Consider the following 27,938-nt stretch of genomic DNA (forward strand, 5'->3'; position numbering starts at 1 on the left):
TCAAATGTGAATCAAGGAAGTCTTTCTGACATGAGTAAACAAAAGGAGAGCCAGGCTTCGTATTTTTAGCCATGAAATTTAAAACAAACCCTTTTCTGACATTGCATAGCAGTTTTCCCCTAGTACTTTAGCCCCTCTAGCAAAAAAAAAGGTACACCCAGCAATGGCTTTATTTTGCCTACTGATATATAAATTATGGGACTTAGACAATAACAACCAAATCACATTTTCAATATGAACAGAAATAGACCAGCTAGAAATATTTCAGTTTATTTAACTTGTTAAGTAGAATATGATTTTTCATCTAGTAGTACCAGAGAGTGGACTGTTTTGATTAACTACCTGGTGCTTAATGAACACAGCTATTACAAAGGTTCTTAAAGAGACTCATACAGGAGGGCCAAGCCCAAAGAAGCAAATAAAAAGCACATTTTAAACAAAGATTATACAAAAAATTATGCACACTCTATATTCCCTTTTTGATAATGTTAGAAAGTGCAGATCTGAAAAAAGGTAACAATTTCTATTTACAACACTAATCAATACATCAATATGTGAGGAACAGAACTGCATTGATGTGTCCCCCTCAAGTCCCTGGTTTCTGCCTTAAACTTTAACAGCCACTCACCTGGGAATGATTAACAAACAGGATAGGAATCAATTCCCAAGCATAGGGGAGACAGGAAAATGATCATGAAACCAGATCAAGGCTAGAGTTCCAAACACTTTCATTTTATTAAAATTAGTCAGCCTCATCAGCCAATTTAATTAGTAGAGGAAATTTTCTAAAAAAAACAAGTGCAAAAAGGTTGTCTCAAGCTTGTCTTGGAGACTACGTGGGGGTGGGTGGGGAGGAAAAGGGTTTGCCAGGAAATCCTTTTACAGACAGGCCAAGTGGTGAAAAGAACGACTCAGCAAGGCACCCAAATTTAACATGAGCCTCAAAAGATACAAGCCCTCGACCCGTCCCCAGTATTTTCAAAACTGAACACCACTTCTCTGTTGTTTAAATATAGGTGTCTAAATGGCATTTGCAGCAGATCTAGGATGAGAGGCAAATCAGGAAACCAGAAAAGCAAGGCCCATTCCCGTGGGACCCCCCAAAAGCAGAGCATACTTGCTTCTTTAAATATAAAATTTAAAGTGGTCTTTACGCTTAATATTCTTCAATATTAGTTGAAAAAAGTTACAATTGCCCAGGGTTGTAAACAAGGGATTTTTATTGTGAAGAACTTAACACAGAAGGAAAACATTCTAGGGGTGTGATCATTCAAACTTATTTGCCCTCTTTCTCCCCCCCACCCCACCCACATTTTAAATATTGACTAGGCTACTGAGTCACCTGCCTGGAGCAGCAAAGAAAACCAAATTCTTTATGAATGGCTGTAGATTTGGGAACCACATGGTATAGCCATACACAAAGATTGAAGACAGCCACATCATCCTCCATAGAAAACTAGTGCATGCAATTAACTCTTCCATATCATAAACCCCAACAACTATGCAGGAAGGAAGGGAGAAATAGTAATTGGTCTGACAGCTGCTAGACAAAGGTTAGTAGATACTTCACGTTTTACCTCAGAAAGCTAGATTTGTGATCTGTACTTCGAATTAAATTTGGCAATTATACTGTATTGCCATCTCTTAACACTTCACGCTATATATATAAAAAAAATAAAACCGGCATGCAGGCAAAAAAAAAAAGGGGGAGGGAGAGGGACTGCTAAAGAGAAAAAAAAATGGCAGCAGGAACTGGTTAGAATTTAAACCAACAGGAAAAGAGACATCAAGCAGGTTGGAATAGCTTGCTCTAACCCCTTTGTCCTCAATCCTCTACATCAATCATAGTAAAGTCACCACAGTAGAATTTGATCTTCTGTCTTGCTTCCACCAGAACAGAAAAAAAGTGGGGAGGGGGAGAACTAAAGTTCCTTTCCACATAAGGCACAGGACAAAATAAACCCCATTTACATACTCAAGGCGAATGAGTTTTTTGCTGATGCAAAGATGGTGACTTAAAGCACAGTGTTCATAATAAAACCCCACTGTTGTACAAAATGAACTGTTAATGCTAGGTTTTATTCTTGTACAGTTTGCAGACTGGAGCTGAAATGGTCGCTCTACATTTTAATGTTAAGACTGGGCTATAATACAACCAGAGTGTGGCATTGAGTTCAGCTGGTACATTAAAAATAATGTCAGACATGATTTTAATACAGTTTGTTTCAAGAAAATTAAAGTCAGTGAGCTCTCCCTAACAGAAGAACAAAGGAAAGGTGGAGCCATGTTAAGAGGAGGAGAAAAATATTTAAGGTTAAAAATGGGCAAAGTGGTTTAATTCCACAGCAAGAAGAGGAGGGGTGATGGGTGGTGCTTGGTGAGAGGAACACATTCAGCAGCACTTGGTCTTCCAGCCTGTCACACCACCTCCACTGCTGATATCTACATTTTCACTGTTGGGCTCTTTTACAGGGGTCTGCAATAAAGAAGCAATGCAAGAGTTAAGCCAAATTAATAAAGGATCAAACCAACACAGAAATTTCTGGTGGCCCCTAAAGATAACTTGATATCTAACAGACAACTTTCTTGGTCCAGATAACACATTATCCCAAAGCCTTTATGAAAAATCATGTCTTAATACCTTAATAAACGAACATGTTTTTGACTCATTTATTTAATTGGGTTCTCTTTATCTAATTTTAGGACCTGTGGGGATAATCAGACCAGGTTTTAGGTCATATTTATGCAGAAGCGTTGAGAATTGTGAAAGGTTAACAAACTGTTTTGTAGATGGTAAAACTCATAGCCCTAATGACTTGGTCACTTCTTTTAGAGTAATGGGCCCACACTCTTCCCAGAATGCACTGAGGGTTGCCCTTACTCTTCAGGTTTTATCAATGACTTTCTAGTGTGCATGGTAGTTATGGGCAAGACACACTGATACTACTATTAAGTCAAGATATCAAACCATGTTCAGTATTTTAATATTCCTGCCACCCCCCATTTTCTGCTGAAGATTGCAGTTACCTTTCGAAGAATGTCTTCTGCTAACGTGAGGAATGCCTTCTCAATGTTTATATTTGCTTTTGCACTAGTTTCGAAAAACCTAATACCATGCTCCCTTGCAATCTAGGCCAAAAGTGGAAAAAACTGTTAGGTTTGTTACAAATGTTTTTGGAAAATGATACATATGTGAATTTGCTCAAACATACTGTCAAAAAAGCACACTGAAAAAAATTCCTAATCCAAACACATTTAAAGTTGATTTGCAAGATTAGCAGACAACTTCTAAGTCTGTCCTGAAGTATATATAATAAAATAACACATTTAAAAACATTTCAGCAAAGCATAATTCATATATGTACAATTTAAAATGCTAGTTAAATAATAATTATATTTTCACAGTAACATAAATATGTCAGACACTTTGAGGAAATAGGCTTTTATTCAGTTGTAAAATTTTATGCAGAACATCACCATATCTCAGAACTTCCAAATTGGGGGAAACCGTCCAACAATAAATGCAGATTTCTAACACCAGGACTGTAACGTAATCCACATTGTGACTTAAAATTAACTGAAAGTTTTAAAACATTCAGACCATTGATTGCTAAAAAAAATTACAGCAGTTTCTTATAAAGCAAGAAATGCATAAAATGGTAATGTTAATTTTAAGATGAAGATATTACAACTAACCTGATAACCAGCCCTATCAAAACATATATCATTACAGTAATCTAGCAGGATTAGGCCTCACTAAACGTAAGTCTAAAATATCTAAAATATCAATGCTGACCATTGGCCTAAGGCAGTGATGGCAGACTTGTGGCATGTGGAACCATATCTGAGGATATTTGAGGAGTTGCCCTGTCAGCTCCAGTGTGCAAGCATTTTTTGCTGACCCCAGGCTTCCGGAAGCTTTCCTGAACCCTGGGGACAGCGAAAAACAGCCCAAAGGACCAACTGGAAATTTGGAAACAAACTTCTGGTTGGCCCAATTTTCACTGTCCCCAGGCTTCAGGAAAGCTTCCTAAAGCTTCAGGACAGCAAAAAATGGGCCAACGAGCCTACCAGAAGTCCAGAGGCTTCAGTGAGACCTATACGTTTGCATGGGGGAGGGCAGTGTGGGGGATTGTACACATGCACAAGGGGAGGGCACTGCATTATGGGTGTGGGTGCACATGCATTCCCTTTTGGCACCCAAGCCCAAAAAGGTTCACCATCACTGGCCTAAGGGAAGCTTAAGACTTGCATTCCTCTATTATCTGCACTATCAATGCAGAAAATTGCTGATGTAATACTCACCTGTTCACCTTTTGCTTTAGGTACCACTCTTTTGTCATCCATATCACATTTGTTTCCTAAAAGCATTCTCTCCACATCTTCGTTAGCATGCTAAGGTGCAATCAGAGAATGATATTTTATATTTTTGTACAGCATTCTCTTAACCACCCTTTGAAAATTAAGCTGAGAAGCCTTGAGTGAAATTTACAATGCTTTCCCTTTCATTTTTGGGGCTTGGGTGGTTGTTAATTTAAGCAAAATATGTGAAATAAAATAAATAAAATTTTACCAGAGAGAGGCAGCATATAAATCCGATAGATAGATAGATAGATAGATAGATAGATAGATAGATAGATGCATAAATAAATAAACAAATCTACTAAAGATCAAAATCAGAAAATAATGCTACTCAATTATAAAGAATACAACAACATAAAGTTAAATTGACACTTCGCCAAGTTGGATATGCTTCAACTTATACTCTTTTATTGGGACAATTTTCCTGTGATCTTGTATGGTCTAGAATTGGTGAAATTTATGATATAATAAATTCATACGAACTGGGAAAATTGTATGAAGAATTATGTTCAATAGACCTTTCTTTAGCAGCAATGCTTACATGCAATCAAAGCATAAAATATGAATGTACAGTGATCCCTCGAGTTTCGCGATCTTGATCTTCGCGAAACGCTATATCGCGATTTTTAAAAAAAATATTAATTAAAAAAAAAAACCACTTCCGGGTTTGGCTTCGGGAGTCAGCTGGGAAGCGGCGCGGCTGTTTTAAAAGGTCGCAGCCGGCCTAGGGGGCTTCCCAGCACCCCCCCCGAACCCCCAACCCGGGTTCGGGGGGGTGCTGGGAAGCCCCCCAGGCCGGCTGCGACCTTTTAAAACAGCTGCGCCGCTTCCCAGCTGAGTCCTGAAGCCAAACGCCAAAGGCGAACTTCCGCGTTTGGCTTCAGGACTCAGTTGGGAAGCGGCGCGGCTGTTTAAAAAAGTCGCAGCCGGCCTGGGGGGCTTCCCAGCACCCCCCCGAACCCCCAACCCAGGTTCGGGGGGTGCTGGGAATCCCCCCAGGCCGGCTGCGACCTTTTAAAACAGCCGCGCCGCTTCCCAGCTGAGTCCTGAAGCCAAACACCAAAGGCGAACTTCCGCGTTTGGCTTCAGGACTCAGCTGGGAAGCGGCGCGGCTGTTTTAAAAGGTCGCAGCCGGCCTGGGGGACGTCCCAGCACCCCCCCGAACCCCGAACCCGGGTTCGGGGGGGTGCTGGGAAGTCCCCCAGGCCGGCTGCGACCTTTTAAAACAGCCGCGCCGCTTCCCAGCTGAGTCCTGAAGCCAAACGCCAAAGGCGAACTTCCGCGTTTGGCTTCAGGACTCAGCTGGGAAGCGGCGCGGCTGTTTTAAAAGGTCGCAGCCGGCCCGGGGGGCTTCCCAGCACCCCCCCGAACCCCCAACCTGGGTCTTCCCGGCCGCCCACGCAAAGGGGAAACCCCGGCTCCTCGCTGATGCCCGCCGCTCGCCCGCCCGCCAGCAAGAGGGGGAAGACCCAGGAAAGGTTCCTTCCACCACCCAGCAGCTGATCTGCTCGGTAGCGCAACAGCAGCGAGGAGCCGAATCGGGGTTTCCCCTTTGCGTGGGCGGCGGGGAATGCAAACTCCACCATCTACGCATGCGCGGCCATAGAAAAAAGGGCACGCATGCGCAGATGGTTTTTACTTCCGCAACCCTACATCGCAAAAAATCGATTATCGCGAGGGGTCTTGGAACGGAACCCTCGCGATAATAGAGGGATCACTGTATATAAATGAATTCTTGAAAATTAAACTAAAGTTCCAGTGTGGCTTGGAGGTGAGTGGATAGGATATTGTATCTTAATTGTATTTATATCAGGCTAAAAGATGTACTACATTTTTAGTGGATAGTTTACGTAGTTTATTATAAATGAAGTTTATCCTGTCAAAACATAGTTCTAAAAGATTGTCCTATCAGCCACCTCCTTAACTATCAATTGTGATTACTAAGTCTTAGCCTACATTCCCCATTTATCCCTCATTGCTTTGAGACAGTAATTGCTCAAGTCCTGGCCATCATTTTGATTTATGATGCAAAATCTCTGAAAGTCCAAGATGCAAATTTAAATATGAAAATTACTAGTACAGTCATACCTCATCTTACGAACCTAATTGGTTCCAGGGGGAGGTTCGTAAGACGAAAGGTTCGTAAGACGAAACATTGTTTCCCATAGGAAACAATGTAAAGTCAATTAATCCATGCAACCAAAAAAAACCCCCCGCAAAAAAACGGCGTTCGGCGACTGCTGGGAAGCCGCGCGGCTATTTTAAAAGGTGACAGCCGGGCTGGGGGGCTTCCCAGCAACCTCCCGAACCCTGAACCCGGACGTTCGGCAAAAGTTCGGAGTTCGGGAGGTTGCTGGGAAGCCCCCCAGGCCGGCTGTCACCTTTTAAAACAGCCGCGCGGCTTCCCAGCAGCTTCCCGAAGCCGAACGCCAAACCCGAACTTCTGCGTTCGGCGTTCGGAGACAGCTGGGAAGCGGCGCGGCTGTTTTAAAAGGTCACAGCCGGGCTGGGGGGCTTCCCAGAAACCTCCTGAACCGAACCAGGGGTTCAGAAAAATTTTGCCTCTTCTTACGAACTTTTTTCGAGTTACGAACCGGCGTTCGGGAGGCTGCTGGGAAGCCCCGCCGCCCGTCTATCACCTTTTAAAACAGCCGCGCGGCTTCCCAGCAGTCTCCGAACGCCGGTTCGTAACTCGAAAAAAGTTCGTAAGAAGAGGCAAAATTTTTCTGAACCCCGGGTTCGTATCACGAGTTGTTCGTAAGACGAGGGGTTCGTATCTTGAGGTACCACTGTATGTAATACCGTATTTTCCCCAAAATAAGACATCCCCTGATAATAAGCCCAATCCAGCTTTTGAGTGCATGGCAATAAGGCCAAGCTCTTATTTCAGAGTACAGAAAAATGTAAGACAGGGTCTTATTTTGGGGGAAACACGGTATGTAATACCAGTTATGAGGCAAATGATTAGGTTATTCATTCCAAAAAGGAAGATATGAGGAAAATGGTTAGACTATTCCCTCCAAAAAGCAAGTATCAAAGGATACTAGTATGCCTAATAACTTTTAGGAAAAAGATTGGCTGTGATAGATTGTGAAAAATTACTTTCTTTACCCTCCCATACCTAACTCTGTGGCAATATTCCCTTATTCCCATTTTCTCTTGATTTTATTGTTTTAATATCTTAAAGTTAATTATCTTGAGAAACAAAACTGCATATAAATGCATTAAGTACTGTGGAGAGGGGCGGCATACAAATCTAATAAATTATTATTATTAATAATTATTTTTTTAATATCTAAAGTCTGTAAAAAGCAACAACAAAGGAATGCTGACACATTCTGTATAATGCAGATGACATTTAAATCCCCTGGGATCATGTATAGTGTCAAACTCTTTCCAATTATTCTGTAATAAGCAGGTATCCATCTGAACATATCAGGACCACATTTCCCTACCCCACCCACCCAAAAGATGAAAAGTCAAGACTGAAAAGGTATTTAGTTAATCTCTTTGCAAGCACTATTTTTGCACCAACCCACACTAAACTGCTTACCTCATCTATGTTTCTAAGCCATTTACTGATGTTTTCAAAGCTTTTGGCATTGGTGATATCATACACTAGCATGATTCCCATGGCACCTCTGTAGTAGGAGGTGGTGATAGTATGGAATCGCTCTTGTCCTGCTGTGTCCCTGTGAAGAAAAGCAATGAAACATTGAAGAGTCTAACAAAATGGGTGAAAAAATATTGGTAGGAGAGAAAACAGATAACCTAAATCAGTCACCTACCATATTTTTGGAGTATAAGATGCACCTTTTTAACACCCCCCCCCCCCCCAAAAAAAGAGGGTGAAAACTTTGGCCCGTCTTATACACCGAATGTAGCCCCACCCAGCTACTCTTTGGTCTCTGCTTGCCAGCAATTTACCTCCTTACAGCAAACAGCAGCAAAGCCAGATTAGCACAAGCCACTGATTCTGCCTCCCACCCTCAGTTGATTGAAAACAGTCAGCAAGTGAAACTAAACTGCAAGGAGGCAAATAGCTAGAGGAAGAGACAAAGAGGCAAGTTTGTTTTCTTGTGCTAATCAGACTGTGGCGAAACTGGCCATTTGTTTTTTGCTGCGAGGTAAGTCAATAACTATAAATGCCTATAGAATGTTCAAATTACAGTAATACCTCATGATACGAACTTAATTGGTGCAAGGAGGAGGTTCGTAAGACGAAAGGTTCGTAAGACGAAACATTGTTTCCCATAGGAAACAATGTAAAGTCAATTAATCCGTGCAACCAAAAAAAAACCCTGCAAAAAAAAGGCTTTCGGCGACTGCTGGGAAGCCGCGTGGCTGTTTTAAAAGGTGACAGCCGGCCTGGGGGGCTTCCCAGCACCCCCCCAAACCCGGGGGGGTGCTGGCAAGCCCCCCAGGCCGGCTGCGACCTTTTAAAACACCCGCGCCGCTTCGCAGCTGTGTCCTGAAGCCGAACCCTAAAGCCGAACTTCCGTGTTTGGCTTCGGGAGACAGCCGCGAAGCGGCGCGGCTGTTTTAAAAGGTCGCAGCCAGCCTGTGGGGCTTCCCAGCAACCTCCCGAACCGAACCCGGGGTTCAGCAAAATTTTGCCCCTTCTTACGAACTTTGTTCGAGTTACGAACCGGCGTTCGGGAGGCTTCTGGGAAGCCCCGCCGCCCGGCTGTCACCTTTTAAAACAGCCGTGCGGCTTCCCAGCAGTCTCCGAACATCGGTTCGTAACTCAAAAAAAGGTCGTAAGAAGAGGCAAAATTTTTCTGAACCCCGGGTTCGTATCACGAGTTGTTCATAAGACGAGGGGTTCGTATCTTGAGGTACCACTGTATTAGACTTACTTTTTAAAATAAATGTTTGATCTGATCTAAAGAGGCCAAGTCCTACCGTAACTTCTTTTAAATAGCAGAAAATATTTCCGGAAAGCTACATCAATTTTAACGATCTGAACAAGTATAATCTGAAATCTAACAGTGCCCTTTTTTAGTATTAAGACAGCTAAACCAAACCCTGACTTAATCATGTTTGACGTAAATCTATTTAAATAATTGGGAGGAGTTAGTGTGATTACATTTAAGAAAACTTTCTGGGACTAATAAACTGCCATAATGTACATTTCTCTAATTCGTTGCTATTTCTATGGGTCAGGCATATATGCACAGAAAAACACAGCAAACAGTGTATATCATCTGTGTTTGTCGTTGGGCATATTGCTGGGAGGCAGAGGCCTTTTCCCCTTGTTTTCCTCTCCCAAAACTACGGTGCGTCTTATACTCTAAAATACGGTATATAATTTTCAGTTCTGACACTCTTCTTTAGAAATATTCCTTACACTATATTTATTTATTTATCCTATTTTATGGTTGCTGTATAGATATAGATATATATAACACATGTGTAAATATATAGATTTATACATGTCTCATATATATACAAATGCTTTATACTATACTCAAGAGAACCAATGCAGTACCATGGAAACTCATCCAATTAGTTTGGGTTAGTCTCAGCTCAATCATTTTTCACAAATAGATTGCTGTGGGAGTAAAATTATGAAGTAGGTTATAGACTGCAATAATATTCAAGGAGAAAGATGAGTCTAACAAAAATTAGGTCTTTGTTCGGTTTAACAAAAACTAATCCAAATGCCAATCTCAATTACTGTTATTAAGCAAGGAACTACCTGTAAATTTACCAATAGACCTTTATACAAATAGTGTATATTTTCCTAAAAACAAATTTTGTCAAGCGTTCCTCCTGTAAGACACCTTCTTACTTTGTATCTTTAAAATTTAAAGAGAAAAAAAATACAATTAAATTTAAAGAAAAGTAAGAGCTTGAATAGGTAACCTCAGTTGGAATAAGCATGTAGTGGGAGCTTTTCCCCGTTGCACGTATGTCTCTAAAGTTAAAAAAAGAGTTCACTCTAAACAATTAACCATTGTTTAATGGCTCATTAGCTGAATTCATGCTATCTAAGTCATTAACTACTAGCATTTACAACTACTACCATCAAAATATGTTAAGCTGACACCAACAAACCACACTGGTTCATTGCAGGATATTTTTGGAACCCATTTCTTCACTCATTTCTTGGAACCCATTTTTTCAACCCATTTCTTGGAACCCATTTTTTCAACCCATTTCTTGGAATGTTCCATAGAGATTCTCCATAGACATCTCAGTCCCAATTAGCGTTGTTAAACAAAGAATAACTGTAACCCACTGAAAGAATTGCATTTGGAACTATAATGCTATTTGTTATGAAATCTAATTACTGTAAATTATAATTTCTTACAAATGGCTAGTTGTAAAATATATAGGTTGTAGCATTGCTTATGTTCCTTTTATATGCATTTGTGGGAGAAGAGGACTTTAGAATATTCTGTTTTTCTTGCTCTCTATAGTTGCCATCATTTTTATATTAACGACTAAGCTATTTTTTTTCTTTTTTAAGATTAGAGGATCTTAAACCTGGAATTGTAATTTTATTTCTTCATATTTATGTAGCTGCCCATCTCATAAAATGTAACTCTGGATGCTGTACCCCCACCAAAAAAAAGAAAAGAAAAGAAAGATAATAAAATAAACAACATTAAAAACTTTGCAAATTTTTTTTTTTAAACCATCAATGTTATTATTAAAAGACTTGGAGAGAGGATTCAATGTTATAGGCAATGTAGTTACTTCATTAGTACATATGATATAGGTAGTTCTCAAATTACATAATTGAGCCTGGAATTAGTCAAACTCATGTTGGTTGTTGTCAGCATGTGACTTATCTGATTTTATACCTTTTTTTTTTTGCAGTAATCATTAAGAGAATCATCGTGGTTAAATAATGCTGTATTTTGATTAGGTAGATATTAACTGGACAAGCCAAATCTAGCTAATAAAAATCACATAAAGTATTTTGAATGTCAAAAAGTTTCATTAGTCACTTACCATATCTGTAGCTTTATCTTCTTTCCTTGCAATTCAACTGTTTTGATCTTGAAATCTATCCCTACAAAGTAAATTAAATCACAATAAGTAAATCAACAAAGCAGCATGAAAACATCCACAAAAAGAACATACACAAATGCAGTATTTATTTATTTATTCAATTTTTAATGCCACCCTTCTCCTTAGACTCAGGGCGGCCTACAACATGTTAGCAATTTGAGAAGTATAACATAAATATTCTATCAAATAACCTTATATAATTTTTTTTTAAAAAAATTTCCTTGCCACAGGAAGGATTTTTTTCCCTTGCCATAGAAAGACTGTACTTGGACTGCTCCTTTGTGCATTTTATTATAGTTACTTTTTTGTTATTCATGTTTTTAATCCCAAGAGTGTACTCAGATTTATAAACTTCTGGCAGTCAGTTGTAATTAGGACATCATATAAGCTAGGAAAATAAAATAAAAATTAAAAAGCATCTGATTACATTTACCTACTTGTATTATTTTAGGTACCAAGACATTCCAGCTTCAACTTTGTAAGAAATTACATGTAATACTTGTTCTATCGAGTCCCCCCAAAACAGAAAAAGGTACAGTGATACCTCTACTTATGAACTTAATTCGTTCCATGACCAGGATCTTAGGTAGAAAAGTTTGTAAGAAGAAGCAATTTTTCCCATAGGAGTCAATGTAAAAGCAAATAATGCGTACGACTGGGGAAACCACAGGGAGGGTGGAGGCCCTGTTTCCTCCCAGGAGATTCCTAGAGAGGCCCCAAGGAGGCTTCTCCCTGCCTTTTCTGGTTACAGTTTCGGAGGCTCGGATTTGTAACTAGAAAATGGTTCTTGAGAAGAGGCAAAAAAAAATATTGAACACCCAGTTCTTATCTAGAAAAGTTCATAAGTAGAGGCGTTCTTAGGTAGAGGTACCACTGTATTTCCAAAAGCTAGTTTAAGGTTTTCAGGAAAATACTTGTATGTAGAATACATTTCTAAATACTATGCACATATACAATACATGTAATTAGTTATGCAAAGCAGATGAGCAACATGCCCTAGATTTATTTATTTATTTTATTAATTGGACTTATATGCCGCCCCTCCGCTGAGCCAAGTCTTGTTATTATCTACTTTCCCTGCTATTATTTTTAATGTACTGACCATGTAGTGCTTTATCTTCTCATGCCTCCATCATTCATTCATTCATTCATTTATTTTTTATTTGTTATTTATAAGCCACCCCTCTCCTGAGTTTGGCTAGTTTGGTCTTTTCAGTACTGTAGTCAGTAATCCTTCCTGATATATATTAACTTCAGTGGATCTTCATCATTGTCCTTCAGATATTTTCCCAAAGCCACTTTTTCTTCTTCAATCATCTGACATACATGCAACATTCCACATGTTGTTGTTGTTGTTGTTATTTTGCTTTGCGTATACAGTGTTCCCTCAATTTTCGCGGGTTCAAACTTCGCGAATAGCCTATACCACGGTTTTTCAAAAAATATTAATTAAAAAAAACTTTGCGGTTTTTTTCCTATACCATGGTTTTTCCCCACCCGATGACATCATATGTCATCGGCAAACTAATAAATTTTGCAAATAAATAACAAAAAAAATAATTAGTGTTAATAATTATGTTTATAAATATCAGGATCACTAAGTGTCTCATTCAATGGTGAGTACCAGTAATAATGGTGAGTAAATGGTTGTTAAGGGAATGAGAAATGGTAATTTAGGGGGTTAAAGTGTTAAGGGATGGCTTGTGATACTGTCCTTAGCCAAAAATGGTGTATTTACTTCCGCATCTCTACTTCGCGGAAATTCGACTTTCGCGGGCGGTCTCGGAACGCATCCCCCGCGGAAATCGAGGGAACACTGTATACTGAATAATTTTGAACCAGAAACAAATTGCTTATGTGTTGACTCACACTTGGCCAAATAAAGTTCAATTCAATTGTTCTGAATGACACCAATATTCGACATGATTTTAACCTTAGTTTTAGCAGTAACAATACAAAGCAATATTTTTAGTGATAGGATGCCTCAAGTAACATGTGACAATTATCAAGAGTCATCAAATAAAATAAGGAAAAAGAGTGGGGAAGTACAAAATGGTAATTTTAGGTTTCATTTTGCCTAAGGATTTTGAAAGATTTCCCACTATTTTTAACAAGCAGACTTTATTTTTATATCTGATGGGAAAAATAGCAGCAATATGAGATTCAGAGAGTTAATATAATTAATTAGGGTATAACTCTATTGCACCAATATAGTCAGAATAAATAGGAAAAGACATAGTAGTTATCCAGGTTTGAAGGAGGAATTCAAAACTTAGGCCTGATTATAACACCAAACAGCATTCTGAGATGGAAATTAACGAGAAACATTCTTTAATAATGAGTTTAGTTAAAACACTGAGCATGAGCTGACAGAGTTTAAACAGACAAATGTATAGACAAATTTGTACTTGTTGCACATTTTAATTGTGATTTTGCCTCTTAAAAAATAAGTTCCCTCATTTATGCTTACAGCTTGGAAACTGTAAATCAGAAATTACAGTAAATTGCTACATCATGATGTTGCAATAAGCCACGAAATTCTTCATCCCTAATCAGAAAATTACCAACATTTGACGGTTGCTGATGAACTCAGTAAATTTAAATTGAGCAATAAAATATTGCCACTCAACGGAGCAAGTAACATAGCCACAATATGGTTTCTGTTATATCACATAGCAGACCTAACCATAATAGCCTAGCTTCTGACATAACACGAAGAATGGATTGTATATACCCTACCTTGGATTTTAGATATCAGTATGCAATGTCAGTAAAGCAGCTAACATTTCCCAATTGCTCTATACATGGCCAAAAATTCTAGACTGTAGATTTACATTCCAATATGTACAACAGAAAAATATGAATGAAGTGCCAGAATCAATTCCTAGAACATTACTAGAGGAAGACTTGGAGTGTGTCTGATCAAACATGAGTACGAACTCACACAGGTAGTCTTCAGGTTACGACTACCCCTTCAGCGATTGTTACAGCAAAAGTTACAATGGTACTGAATGAAGCTTTATGACTGATCCTCAAAGTTGCATCAATTGCAGCATTTCTACAATCACATAGTCAATTTGGTTGCTTGGTAACCAGTTTGTATTATATGATGGTTGCTGTATACCATGCAATTCCCAATGTTCCATGCCAGCTTCCCACAATCAAAGTAAATGGGGAAACTGGCAGATGGATGCAATTTGCATCCATCGCCTTTTCACTAACCCATCTGCCCTGTACTCTACTTTGCCTACCTATGACACTCGCCTGCAGCTATCTCCCACTGGCTTGTTTACCAGGGACTTCCACCTTTTCCTATATGAGTTCACATAAGATCCTTGCTTGATGGATGCAGTGATGTGATCCTAGGTTAGAACAGCACACATCAAATATGAACATATTATGACAATACTTCACCATCTACAATAGCTGCCTGTTGTTTCCAGACTAATTTAAAAAATTGTTTTTGACCTTTAAAGCCCTAAACTGTTTAGAAGCAGGTTACCTGAAGGATATGTGCAGGGTTTCCAGGAGGAACGCATTTTGAAATTCCCTGATATTTCCCTGACATTTCCCTGTAACTTGTGATCTAGTTAAGGTGCAATAGCAGATGTCATCATACCAAACGGCTAAGCCGTGGAGAAATATCGGTAGCTGAGGAAGCAAATTGTTGCCACAGTTATGCTCATTTTTCCTTGACTCTGGCAGGCAGCGTGATCTGGGTTTTTTTTTAACATGATTTTTCCCTGACTTTTAAACATTTTAATACAGTTTGTTTTTTCCCCCTGATTTATTCTGGTTTTTTTTTTTTTTGCAAATTCCATGGTAATTCTCTGATATTTCCCAAACTGCCGATTTCCTTGATAATTCCCTGATTTCTCAGGTTTGCTGGACATCCTAGTGTATCTCTCTCTCTCTCTCTCTCTCTGTGTACACAATCCTTAAGATCTAATTTTTCAGGTCCTCCCACCAAAGGTGTTGTGATGGGTCTCTACAAGGGAGCTAATTTTTGTGTGTGATAGCATCCTACTTATGGAATTCCCTCCCCAGAGAAGTGTGATTGGTGTTCACTTTAGTGTAAAATAACACTAAAAATAGGCACCAGGTGAAGACTTTCCATTTCTCCAGATTTTTTTTACTGGTTTCTAATTTTTTTCAATATTCTTTGAGTGACTGCTTTGCTGCTGTTTACTCTGTATGGTGTTTTCTTTCTACATTTTATTTAATATTATTAATACAGTTTTATTTAAATTGAATCAATTTCTCTCATTATTCAACTTTAATGAATGGCTAGCTTAAAAATTTCAACATATATTTGTTTGTGTGCACTATCACACAATACAATCCATAGTACAGTACTTTTTGCTACAAGGATGCTTTAACTTTTGCTAGACATTTTTGATGCAGATTTTTTTTTTGGCATTTCAATGCTTCATCCAGGCAGACAACGATTTTTTTTCCTTGCTCATTCTACCAAGTATAAGCCAGTAATATTTTGGCAGATAGCCTAGAAGAATGGAAAATCTGTAGATGGACCTTTATGGGGGAGCATAGAGAGAATGTTCATGTTTCTGGAGGTCTGCAAAATCACATTTAGGCTTATTCAATACAAATTTGAAGGTTGATTTTAAAACTTTTTAAAAATAACTCATTAATGGACTTACAGGAGATTATCAATTGACATGGTTGTATCCTATATGAGACACCAAAAATCCAAGACCCTTTCAATCAGAATTCCCTAGAGAAATGGTAGTTCTAACTGCAAATAATGTTATGGCAAAGGCCATTAGTGTTGGGTTGAAAAAAATCACTGGATGATTACTAGATAACAAAAAAAGGGCATTTTCATTAGCTCATTACTGTCATCTAGTGATTAGCAATAGCAATTAGCGATTGAACTTAGATCTATATACCTTTACAGCACTCTCCGGGCAATTTACAATGTTAGCATATTGCCCCCAACAATCTGGGTCCCTATTTTACCTACCTCAGAGCATGGAAGGATGCGTTAACATTAAGTCCTGTCAGGATCAATTTCCAGAGTTAGCCTACAATTCTGCATTTTGACCACTGCGACACCAGGGCTCCTCTACCGGTTTTGAATTTCACGGGGTTTGTTTGTTTTTACATCTGGGGCATATGAAATCATTTCAGATTCTGTGAATCCAATTCCATATTGCCCAAACCATAGCCAACTCAGAATAGGAACATAAATATTTTGTTTCGTCTCCCCACTATTGATTATCCTATGTAAAAATGTTGGTACTAATCTGCCTTCGTTTTGCACTTTTAAGTGTCAAGTAGGAAGAAGTCCTATAATGTGCTCAAATTTAAATAAATAAAAATATTCTTACTCCACAAACCACAGATCTCCTATTAGAATTAACAGAAAGACAGACTTAAGAGTTCACTCTAAATCACAAATGGTCGGTTTCAGCAACTCACTAAATCAAAACCAAATCAAATTATGACTAACTGTGTTGTGTGAAACAGATAAAAATTCAGTAAGATTTTGGAGCTACCCCAAATATGCTTTTTCAAAAGGCAACTGAACCTTCTGGTTTTTCCTTTGAAAATGTTTCACTTCTTATCTAAGAAGCTTCTTCAGCTCTGGCTCAATGGAGGGGAAAAGGCACCTTTGGGACAATTTTGACCTGGATGACTGAGAATCTCCGTAGACATTTTGGAGCTATAATAATCATAAGCTCTAATGTTCAAATACACTGTTAGATTTTCATACACCGCGTTATTAATTAATCATTAAGTTGTTATTTGGCATCATGTGTGAAACAAATTATTAGAATTCCTAAATCACAACTCACTGTTAACAAATCAGGTAACTTATTCAATAATCTTGATTTAAAAAGAAATTAGAGCATACTGGAATATTTGAAACCAGCCACTATATTCAATAGATGCCATGGTTCTTCAAAAATACTTTTCTCCATTCATCCATTATTCACGAACACAACAGGTTCTCATTTATATAATTTCCTTCAATTCTTCACATTCTGCATGTTGCTGTATTGTATTTAAGTTCTTTTTCCATAGTACTGAAGGTCAGATTAGTTCTTTCCAAACAAAGATTGCCTCTGCTTCAACTCCCACCCAATCTCTGCTCTTTTGGCTGCTTTGAATTTTAGGGCCATCCACTTGAGATGCCTCCAATTAAACATCCCTGCTTTTTTCCTTCTACTGTTGACAAAGTGTGCCAGCTCAGGCAACTGCCAGCCCTTTGAAAGGCCAAAAGGGCAGAGATTGAGGGGGGAGGGAGTGTGTGTGGGAGAAAGGGGGAAGAGGATAAGGGGAGTTGAAGCACAATCTATGGTCATAAATTTGAGTAGGCTGCCAATCACTCAAATTTTGATTATGTGACTGCACCTGTATTACAACAGGCCTAACCCCAAGAACTGGCCATAACTGACTATCGTTTGGAGCCATTAGGACTTTGAACGATTGCTGAATAAATTATTTAAGTCTACTTGTACTCAGAGTCTACGGAGAGGGGCGGCATACAAATCTAAATAATAATAATAGTAATAACAATAACAACAACAATGATAATAATAATAGGACTGTTCTTTTGCTTCAAGTAGACAACTTTTTTTCCTTGGGAGATGCTCTTTTATTTTGAACTTTAAGGGAAGAATGAGATGTAGTTGATGATATGGTATTTCCAAAAGGGTGTAACCATCTTCCATATTTATTAATTAAAAAGCCAGAATTACAGTACCTCATTGTCAAAATGTTATCTTGCTATTAAATTCTAGCAGAATGATCTGGGCACAGCAGCCTTCACAGCAAACAGTGATATCATCACACATACACCATGATGTCTCAACAATGCATGTAGGTATGTAACTTGTGGCATTTATGTAATGATATTACAGGAATCTTTCATCACTGCCCTCCACCCAGACAGCAATGTCTAGCCATACTATATAGATTGCAAATGTAGGGCATGAGATCTATAAACTGCCTGCCCCTGTTCTAACATAAACTACTGTTTGTTTGATTTTGCTTATCACACATATATGAACCCAACCAGTGTGGTTTATTTGATAAATTATGGTCAAAATGCGTTGAGTACTCAGTTATTAAAATGCTGTACCTGAAAGGGTTTGCAAAGCATATTTCCCTTATTTGACTTTAACTAAGACCATATTTGATCCAAAAATAAAACAAAACTTTAAAGGTTGTGGTTATCAAGTATATTGGTCCAGAAAAACACGAACGAAGGTGATTCAGAATGAATTTCAGCATACAGTAATCCAGATCTACCTATTCTTCTCACTGCTCCTTCTTTTCATGAGAGTGGAAATCCTGACTTTAGACAATTTCTCTATCTTCAAACTCAGAGAGCATGATATATTTAAAAAAGCAAAACAAAACAAACAAACTATGGTCACTTCAAATTAATATTAAGTGACTAACAAGAAATGAATAAAATGCTATCAGGAAAACAGCCATTCAGATTTAACAGATGTAAATGCATAGTATCTTTTCCATTTAGCTCAAAGTCCAAAGTTAAAAATAATGATTTATGTGCCAGAGTTTTAAGTCTAGCGCTACAAATTCCACCAATTTATTTGGTAGTTAGTTTGAAGAAATCCTACTAACATATAGTTATTTGCAGTCAACCCCTTTGATACAACCCCATTGCAACCCAAGGCAACAGATACTGCTTCTTCACAATTTTATTTATTTATAAAATTTATTGGCTGTCCATCTTACCACAGGGAAACTCTGTGTGGATTGTTCTAACATCAAATTTGTCACAACTCTCAGCCTACTTTTCCTGACAAATGTACGTGGGGGAGGGATTATCTCAAAATTGCTGCCCGCACCTATTAAGTGCAATATTTAATAGTATTTGCAAATGGTTACTTATACAGGAAATCTAAAATAAAGCTCCAATCATATACACCAACTACACTGTATCAGTAATGAGAAAAAATCCCTGGTAGCTAATCTAACAAGCCAGTTTATATTGTAATTAAAATAACTGTTGAATAGCAGTCCATTTACATTATAAACATGTAACACAACTCTTTTTACTTGTCATTAAAAAGCATTAAGTAAACGATGCTTGGGGCATATAAAATAAACCTCCATACCCAAGTCTTCAAAAGGTGTACCTCTGACACTTCCTTTTAGTAACTCCCCAGTAAAGCATGACCAACACCTTAAAAGTAATAGATCGTAACCCAAGATACATGGGTTGAAAATAACTTCTCTGGACTCCAACATTAAAGGTGTTACTTAATAATATAGTACAATATGGGAAAACCTTGATTATGTTCAATTTTGCTTTTGAAGTCCAACTTTCGGCTCTATCAGGGAACCTATGATGACTTGGATATTTTAGCACTGGAAGATATTTATAGCAATCCTAGCTGGGATACAGAAACCATCTCCCTCCTCTCAGCCTTTACTTTTCAAATAGGAGTAAGACCACAACTAAAAATAACACCGTCCCAAATTATTAGCAAGCTAAATGATGTGCCAGAAATTTAATTTTGAAGATCCAATGTCATCCTGAAGTAAAGTGTTAACCATTGTATCAAACTAATACAGTGTTCCCTCGATTTTCGCGGGGGATGCGTTCCGAGACCGCCCGCGAAAGTTGAATTTCCGCGAAGTAGAGATGCGGAAGTAAATACACCATTTTTGGCTATGGACAGTATCACAAGCCTTCCCGTAACACTTTAAACCCCTAAATTACCATTTCCCATTCCCTTAACAACCATTTACTCATCATTATTACTGGTACTCACCGTTGAATAAGACACTTAGTGATCCTGATATTTATAAACATAATTATTTATTAACAATAGTTTTTTTTTGTTATTTATTTGCAAAAATTATTAATTTGCCGATGACATATGATGTCATCGGGCAGGAAAAACCATAGTATAGAAAAAAACCCGCAAAGTATTTTTAAATTAATATTTTTTGAAAAACCGTGGTTCGCGAAGTTTGAACCCGCGAAAATCGAGGGAACACTGTATATCTGAGAAATGTATTGAGAACCAAGCACTCCTAAAATTTCCCCAACTAAAACATTAGGAGACTGTAAGAACTTGCTAGAGGGCTTTCAAACATAGTAAAGTCTGAAAGTATTTGGAAATATGAACAAAAAAGGATACTAATTACCATCAGAATGAAAAATGATAAATGCTAGTCATGATTTAATATACAGACCCAGCTAGAGCTGTGGCAGAATGCCGCAATGTGCACAATTCTGGGGGTCTCTAGGGTGGCACATATAACAGTGTCGTTGCTTCCACATCCAATTCAAGGTGCTGGGTATTACCTTTAAAGTTCTCTATGGCATGGATCCAGAGTATCTGAGGAGCTGACTCACCTCAAAAGGACTAAAGCACTGCACTTGTGCCGGTGAAAAACAGCTACCAAGAATTCCGGTGGGTGGAATCAAGAAGAAAGGCCTTTCCTGCGGTGGCCCCAACTCCATTTGACCAATGGAGATGAGAAGTGCACTCACCCTTTTGGCCTTCTGGAAGGGCACTAAAACTTGGCATTTTTGGTTTGTTTGAGGCCCCAAGGGGGCTGCTCACTGCTGGAGGTGGCTGATCCCTTCCTTCTTATAGTTTTCACCTTTTTAATTTGCAAAGATTTAAAATTTTAACTCTTTTTCTATTTATCCTTTTATGATGGGTAAGCCACCTAGAGTTGCCTTATTGGGGAAATAATGACATGTAAATTTAATAAATAAAATAAATAAGCTGACAAATATGCAAAAACTAGGCAGGAACTTTTACTGTGATGTTTAACAAGACAGCAAAGGCAGGTGGGAGACTCCATGTGTTAATAATAAGAGTTTATATTTATTTATTAAATATATAAGAGCATTTAATTCAATAGCTTTGGAAAAAGTACAATAATAAAAACATTGAAAAAGATACTGGTAAAAAAACTACAGACATTCTGAAGAAGCAAAAAATATTCTAAAACACCACAGTACATAGGATCTGCCAGGCAGTCTAACGTAAGGCCTGTGGGGAAAGCCAAGTTTCAAGGGCCCTTTTAAACACACTCAGGTAGAGGTTAGACTAGGGTTACCTAAACAGGTCAGTTCAGATATCCGCAGGTCGATGGGACTATCCAAAAAGTCAATAGATGTCTGGGGATCAATAAACAATTGATAAATAATAGATGGTTGATGGGATTCAATTAATTAATTACGAAGAGACTGCAGAAACTGGGCATGGATAGCCTAGAGAAAAGGAGGGCCAGAGTGGACATGATAGCAGTCTACAGGTATACGAGGGGTTGCCACAGAGAGGAGGGGATCACTTTATTCTCCAGGGCACCGAAGGGCCGGATGAGGAACAACGGCTGGAAGCTGACCAAGGAGATATTCAACCTGGAAATAAGGAAGAACTTCCTGACGGTCAGAACAATCAACCAGTGGAACAACCTACCAGCGGACGTTGTGAACTCCAATACTCTGGACATTTTAAAGAGGAAATTGGACTGCCATTTGGCTGGGATGCTATAGGGTTCCTGCTTAGGCAGGGGGTTGGACTTGATGACCTTCCAACTCTAACAATAAATAAATAAATAAAAAATAAAATATTTGAAGTCTCTTTAAAGCTGCACACCAGTTTCTAGTCCTGATGATGAGGTAGCTAGAAGCAACACAGTTTTGATTTGTCAGTCAGCAGTGAGAACAGCCTTGAGTTGTCCCTTTTATGATGTTTTGGGGTTGAGGAGCAATCTGAAACTTCATTGAGTTAATGAGCTGAAGAATTTGGTGACCTCTGTGCTAGACAAAGAAAATACTAAAGAGCAGGTGCTGTTATAAAGAACACACATTACAGATCCTTAGCATAACACTACAAGTACAAGACTGGAATTTCCATCCCTAAGTGATGTAGTCGCAAAGCACAATGTCATGTGACTGTGTTGCTTAGTGACAGCAATTCCTGCAGTACATATTTTGCATGGCAGGAAATTTTAAGTCTGGGTAGCTCACAAGCTGCTGCCAGGTGGGAAAGGATGCACAAGTATCAGGAAAGGTGTAGCATAAGTATGGCAGGACTTGAGATAATTGCTGCCAGATGAGAGAGGAACTACAGTAGAACCCCGACTTACGAGACTAATTGGTTCCGGAAGGAGGCTCGTAAGTCGGAACGCTCGTGTGACGAAACATTGTTTCCCATAGGAAACAATGTAAAGTCAATTAATCCGTGCAACAAAAAAAAAACCCGCTGTTGCCGAACGTGGAAGTTAGCGTTTGGCTTCAGGAGACAGCTGCGAAGCGGCGCGGGTGTTTTAAAACGTGCAGCCGGCCTGGAGGGTTCGGGGGCTTCCCCCTGAGCCCCCCAGGCCGGCTGCCACGTTTTAAAACACGCGCGCCGCTTCGCAGCTGTCTCCTGAAGCCAGAACGCTAACTTCCGCGTTTGGCTTCAGGAGACAGCTGCGAAGCGGCGCGCGTGTTTTTAAAGGTTGCAGCCGGCCTGGGGGGGCTTGCCAGCACCCCCCCGAGCCCCCCAGGACGGCTGCAACACGCGGGATACGAGCGCCAAGGAGCTGTCTCCTGAAGCCGAACAAGACAGCTCCTTGGCGCTCGTATCCCGAATGTGAGCTCGGGAGGCGAACAAAAATGTCGCTCCCCTCCCAGCTCTTATCTCGAGTAGCTCGTAAGTAGAGCTGCTCGTATGTCGAGGTTCCACTGTATTAGGGTGCATGAGTGATGGGGAGACACAGTTTGAGTACAGTGGGGTTTGGGGTGGCAGCTGACATGTAGGGAAGGATGTGCAAGTGGCCAGGAAGGTCTGACGCAAGCACAGTGAGGCCTGAGGAGTGTTCACACACAGGGGAGACTTAACCAAGCAGCTTGTGACCTTCCCTGCTAGCTTCTCTATTGACTTTGCTGGTGTAAAGCCAGCAAGAAAGGTTGCAAGTCATAATCCTGTGTTCACAGGATGCTACAATGTTGCAAGTACAAGCTGGTTGGCAAGCATTAAGGGTACCAGCACAGTAACTTTGCCAGAACCAGCTGTAATCACTACTCTTTCAGTGCCAGCATAACTTTAGACGGTCACTGAATGAGTGGTCTTTATCATGCTGCAAAAGTCAGAGATTGAATATTTTTAAACGATTCCGATCTTAGCAAATAAGCCTGATATTATGAAATTTATGCCAGGGGTGTCAAACTTGATTTCATTGAGGGCCACATCAGGGTTGTGTTTGACCTTGGGATGACCAGACCTGGGCATGGCCAGAGGGCATGGCAAGCTCAATGTCACTCGTGTTGGGGGTGCTTGTGACGGCTCGGGCATTCTGCCAGCAAAAACGCCCTCCAAGCACAGTTTTGCCTACAATGGCCTCCTGCAACCCTCTGCCAGCAAAAATGGAGCTCAGGAGGGAAAATGGAACTCCATTTTTGTCGGCAATGGCACTATGGGTCAGTCCTTTGCTGTTTCCAGGGCAGCCCCATGGGCCATTTCTCAACTTAAGGCTGGCTGCTCATCCAAAGTTACAGCCTTGGAAAAGGTGCATTATAGGCTACAAATCCCTTCTGGGACTCATAAATCATTGTTTCCCCCCATGATCATAATACCAAAATATTTGGACAGTTGGCAACCAGCTTGCATTGGTGACTTTTTTGCAGTTTCCAGCATAGCTGGCTGGAGAATTCTGGGAGTTGAAGTCCTATAGTTGCCAAGTTTGAAGACCTCTGCCCTAAAGCCTCCTTCTACACCATTTGCTGTGAGTGCCCGGCAGAGGTGGTGCTTATGCACCAGGCCAGCCACCCCAAAACATTGGCTTGATTAAGCTGGCCTGGCCCCACATCAAAAGAGGCCCCTCACCACAGTAGCCTATGCCTGCCTAACTGAAAACAGGCTCCACTGAATTCAGTGTGACTTACTCCCAGGTAAGTGGGTAGAGCAGTCAAAAATTTGTTTGCAGCTTATAATAAGTAAAATAATAAACATTAACATTAAAATTCCATTGGGGCCCAGATCAGAGTTGAGAGGGCAAGAAATGTTTACTTCTTCCTGGGAGGGGGTGGGGTTGTAACTGAAAATAATTGAAAAGTACTAGCTTAATGACTGATTCATTATAAAAATAGTAAAATAAATATATAAATCAGGTGCTTGACTTACAATGTATTACAATCTATTAGATCAAAAGCCACTACATATTATATTATTTAAATTTACCTAAATTAACAGGAACATGCATATTATAATCAAAATGCAATTACCTTCAGTAGTTTTATTTATCAGTATACATAATACGTGGATCAACTCTAAGATGGCTTCGCCTTAGAACTTTGAAAAACATTCTAAACCTATAGATTTTCTTACAGAATAAGCAATTCCATTCATTATATGCAAACTTGAGGAAATTAACCTTAACTTCTGCCATTAATAAAAGTAAAGTCTTTCCTCAGTCAGCTCTTTCAAAAAAGAAATCTATCTCAATGAAAATTATATATGATATACATATATCATATATATATATATATATATATATATATATATGATATATGAATTATATATGATTTACCAATAAATATGGTTATTTGCTATTCTACATACTGTTCTTCAATGTTAATGTCTAGCCGTGAATTTAAGTGAGGAAAATAGCCAAGATGATGCTCAAGGAGTATTTATAATTTAAAACACTACGCATAAAGCAGTTTTGACCTAGTCTATATAAATGTCATTTTGAATACAAAAGCAAAAAATTCCTAAGAGCATGTATGGACATAAACATAAGCACTCAGTGTGTAACTCTGTGAACCAAAGATGTCTTTTCATGGGTCTAACTGCAATCAATCTGCATGTAAAAATAAGAAAAGGCACAGCTCTTTTAAGAAGCTACAGGTAGGTGCTATATTCATGCCCTAAACTAATTCAGAAGCCCCTTCTTGCCTTTGAATTGGAAGAGCTGCACAGTCCTACAATGTTTCATATTCAGATGAAAGTCCCCAGCACTAATAGCACTATGATAAACTGAAGACTAGACTAGCAAATCACACCACCAACCTACACTTGTAATTTGAGATCTTTGCAATATTTTGCTAAATTAAAGTATGCAAAGCAAAACAAAACACAGTGAATAATTTTAATAGGTTTGATTCAATTGAATTCCTTTTAGGAATCTGAAGTATCTATATAGAGGTTTCTGCAGCCTCAGCATTAACAGAGATATGTAGTAAAGCTGGAAAATACTGCTTTCATTCAAAACTCATGATTTAATCTTACAAAGTGTTTAGAGAATCTGTCTAAATCACAATATTTTTTTAAAACTGAGGTTTTTCATAAATCATGATCTATTTCCAGACTTGAAAACTTTTAGAGCTCTCAAAGAACAGCCACTGAAGTCCAGCACTGAAATAAAACAAAAACTGTTTCACACAGTTCTAGATTTCCAGAAATCACTACCACCTCTTTCATAGAGGAATTTCTTCCCTCCAAACATCAGAAACTGACAGTAGGGCAACAGCCATTAATCTGTACACTTCATTTCGGACATAGAGTAGCAGTTAAATGTATGTAACAAATATGAACAAAGAAATCAGGCACAAAGGACAATATATATTTAAGAAAACTAGTATGAACAAGCAGTATCAACACTAGGGTGTGTGGGAGAAATAGAAAACCTTGGATGATGTTGAGGTCACTCCCAGGAATGAATAAGGGATTGGTTAGGTAGTGTGTATGTGCTGTGTGGTTTTTAATTGTTGGGGGTGTTTATATATTTTATTATTAGATTTGTCCCATTGTTATACTGTTTTTTATATGCTGTTGTGAGCCGCCCTGAGTCTTCGGAGAGGGGCGGCATACAAATCTAATTAATTAATAATAATAATAATAATAATAATAATAATAATAGTGGTATAAAGCCATACTCCACTAACAAAATGAAAGAAATGGGAGTATGCAGTACTGATGTTAGCGGAAGGACCAAAGGGTTACAGGTCACTGTGCTACAGTTAGCATCATGTATTAAATATTTTTGCTTTCCTTTTCAAAATATTTTTGCTTTCCTTTTCAAAATGCCAGGGCTCTTTGAATAAGCATAGCCCACTGTGTAGCTGGACTGACAGCTAACTCTATTTTTTTCTTACAGAAGGCAGAGATTGCAAAATATCAAACTATATTATAAAATTAAAAAAGAAAAGTCATCAAGTCAGCAGATACATTACCAAGAAACAAAGATGATTCCGGATGAAGATGATTTTATTTTTCTTATGGAAGGCAGAGATTGCAAAATATCAACCATATTATAAAAGTAAAAAAGAAAAGTCATCCTCAGCAGCTACATTACTAAGAAACAAAAGATGATTGCAGAATGGATTGAACTCTGAAAAAGACTAGATGAAAGGTGGATTATCCTACATTCAAAAGTATAAGAAGACAAAGAAGAGGGACAAAGTATGCCTAAGAGAAGATCTTTGGGGTGGGGTTACCTCATAAACTTCCTCAATCTAAACAAGCCAAAACTCACATCATCTTTTGCCCTTTATCGGCTTTGGAAGAAGAATTTATATCGGGGGGGGGGGGGAGAGAGAGAGAGAATGGAACCGACATTTCTACAGGCGGATCTTCCACGCCGCAGGAAAAAAAGAAAACTAAATTGAAAGCCCAGGCGGAGAGGGGGGAAAAATACAAATGTTATGTCAGAAGGACAACAAAAGAGGCTCTCTCTGCTGGAGGAAAGTCAGAGCATTTAAAAAAAAGAAGAAAAAGCCGCGGGCGCAATACTTTGGCACTCCCAGACTCTCGCTCACCGATGGTGGAGATGAACGTGGTGTTAAAAGCATCATCGGAGAACCGGAAAAGCACGCAGGTCTTGCCAACGCCCGAGTCGCCGATCAGCAGCAGCTTGAAGAGCAGGTCGTAGGTTTTCTTCGCCATGGGGGCCCCCCCGCGCCGCGCGCCACTTCCTCGCCAGGCTCTGCCTCAGCAGGCGCCGCCGCCGCCGCCGCCTTGGGCCCTCCGAGACCCCCCTCCGTACTACAACGCGCAAGGCCGGGGCTCCGCGGCGGTGGCGAAGGAGGAGGAGGCGGCAAAGCTGAAGGGAGGGAAGGGGAGGCACAAAATGGCTGCCTTGGTGACAGCGGGCCGGGGCCGGGCAGGCAGCAGCTGTAGGGGCTTGGCTCCCGGGCAAGAACTACCTCACGGGTGAACGGCGCTGGGCTTCATGCCCCTCGGGTTCCTCCCTCTCCTCAGGCAAGCGCTTCTCGGTTTCCTGAGTCAGTCGCGTTCCGGACGCTGAGCAGGCCGTACGCACGCACAGCCGGGCCGAGGGACTCAGCGGACGGGTGGGGCGGGGTTTACGCTCACGCAAAGGATGAGGAAGGGCGCGGGAACGCGCACGCTCATTTGGCGGCCGCTCCCTTTCTTGCAGGCGAGAAAGTTGCTCCCTGACGTCAAAAGGAGGTGAACGGGCCCTTCCGCATGCGCAGCTGAATTTGCCGAGTTGCTACACGCCGGGGGAGGGGAGAGGCCACTCTACGCCTGCGCGAGCCGGACAGCCGCTCCGACTCCGCTTACGACGTCTCCAATCGCCGT

At 39.7% G+C, this 27,938-nt stretch overlaps 1 protein-coding gene across 1 annotated transcript; it reads right to left on the reverse strand.

The window, feature by feature from the left end:
• Window positions 1-254: 254 nt before the first annotated feature.
• RAB10 (RAB10, member RAS oncogene family) lies at window positions 255-27,938 on the reverse strand. Its single transcript, XM_070734921.1, has 6 exons — window positions 27,155-27,938; window positions 11,326-11,386; window positions 7,916-8,054; window positions 4,306-4,395; window positions 3,028-3,129; window positions 255-2,476 (listed from the first exon to the last, which is right to left on the reverse strand). The coding sequence occupies exons 1-6, from the start codon at window positions 27,279-27,281 to the stop codon at window positions 2,393-2,395; spliced, it is 603 nt and encodes a 200-aa protein (XP_070591022.1). The 5' UTR covers window positions 27,282-27,938; the 3' UTR covers window positions 255-2,392.

Source organism: Erythrolamprus reginae, chromosome 1 (assembly GCF_031021105.1).
Source record: "Erythrolamprus reginae isolate rEryReg1 chromosome 1, rEryReg1.hap1, whole genome shotgun sequence".
Taxonomy (NCBI): domain Eukaryota; kingdom Metazoa; phylum Chordata; class Lepidosauria; order Squamata; family Dipsadidae; genus Erythrolamprus; species Erythrolamprus reginae.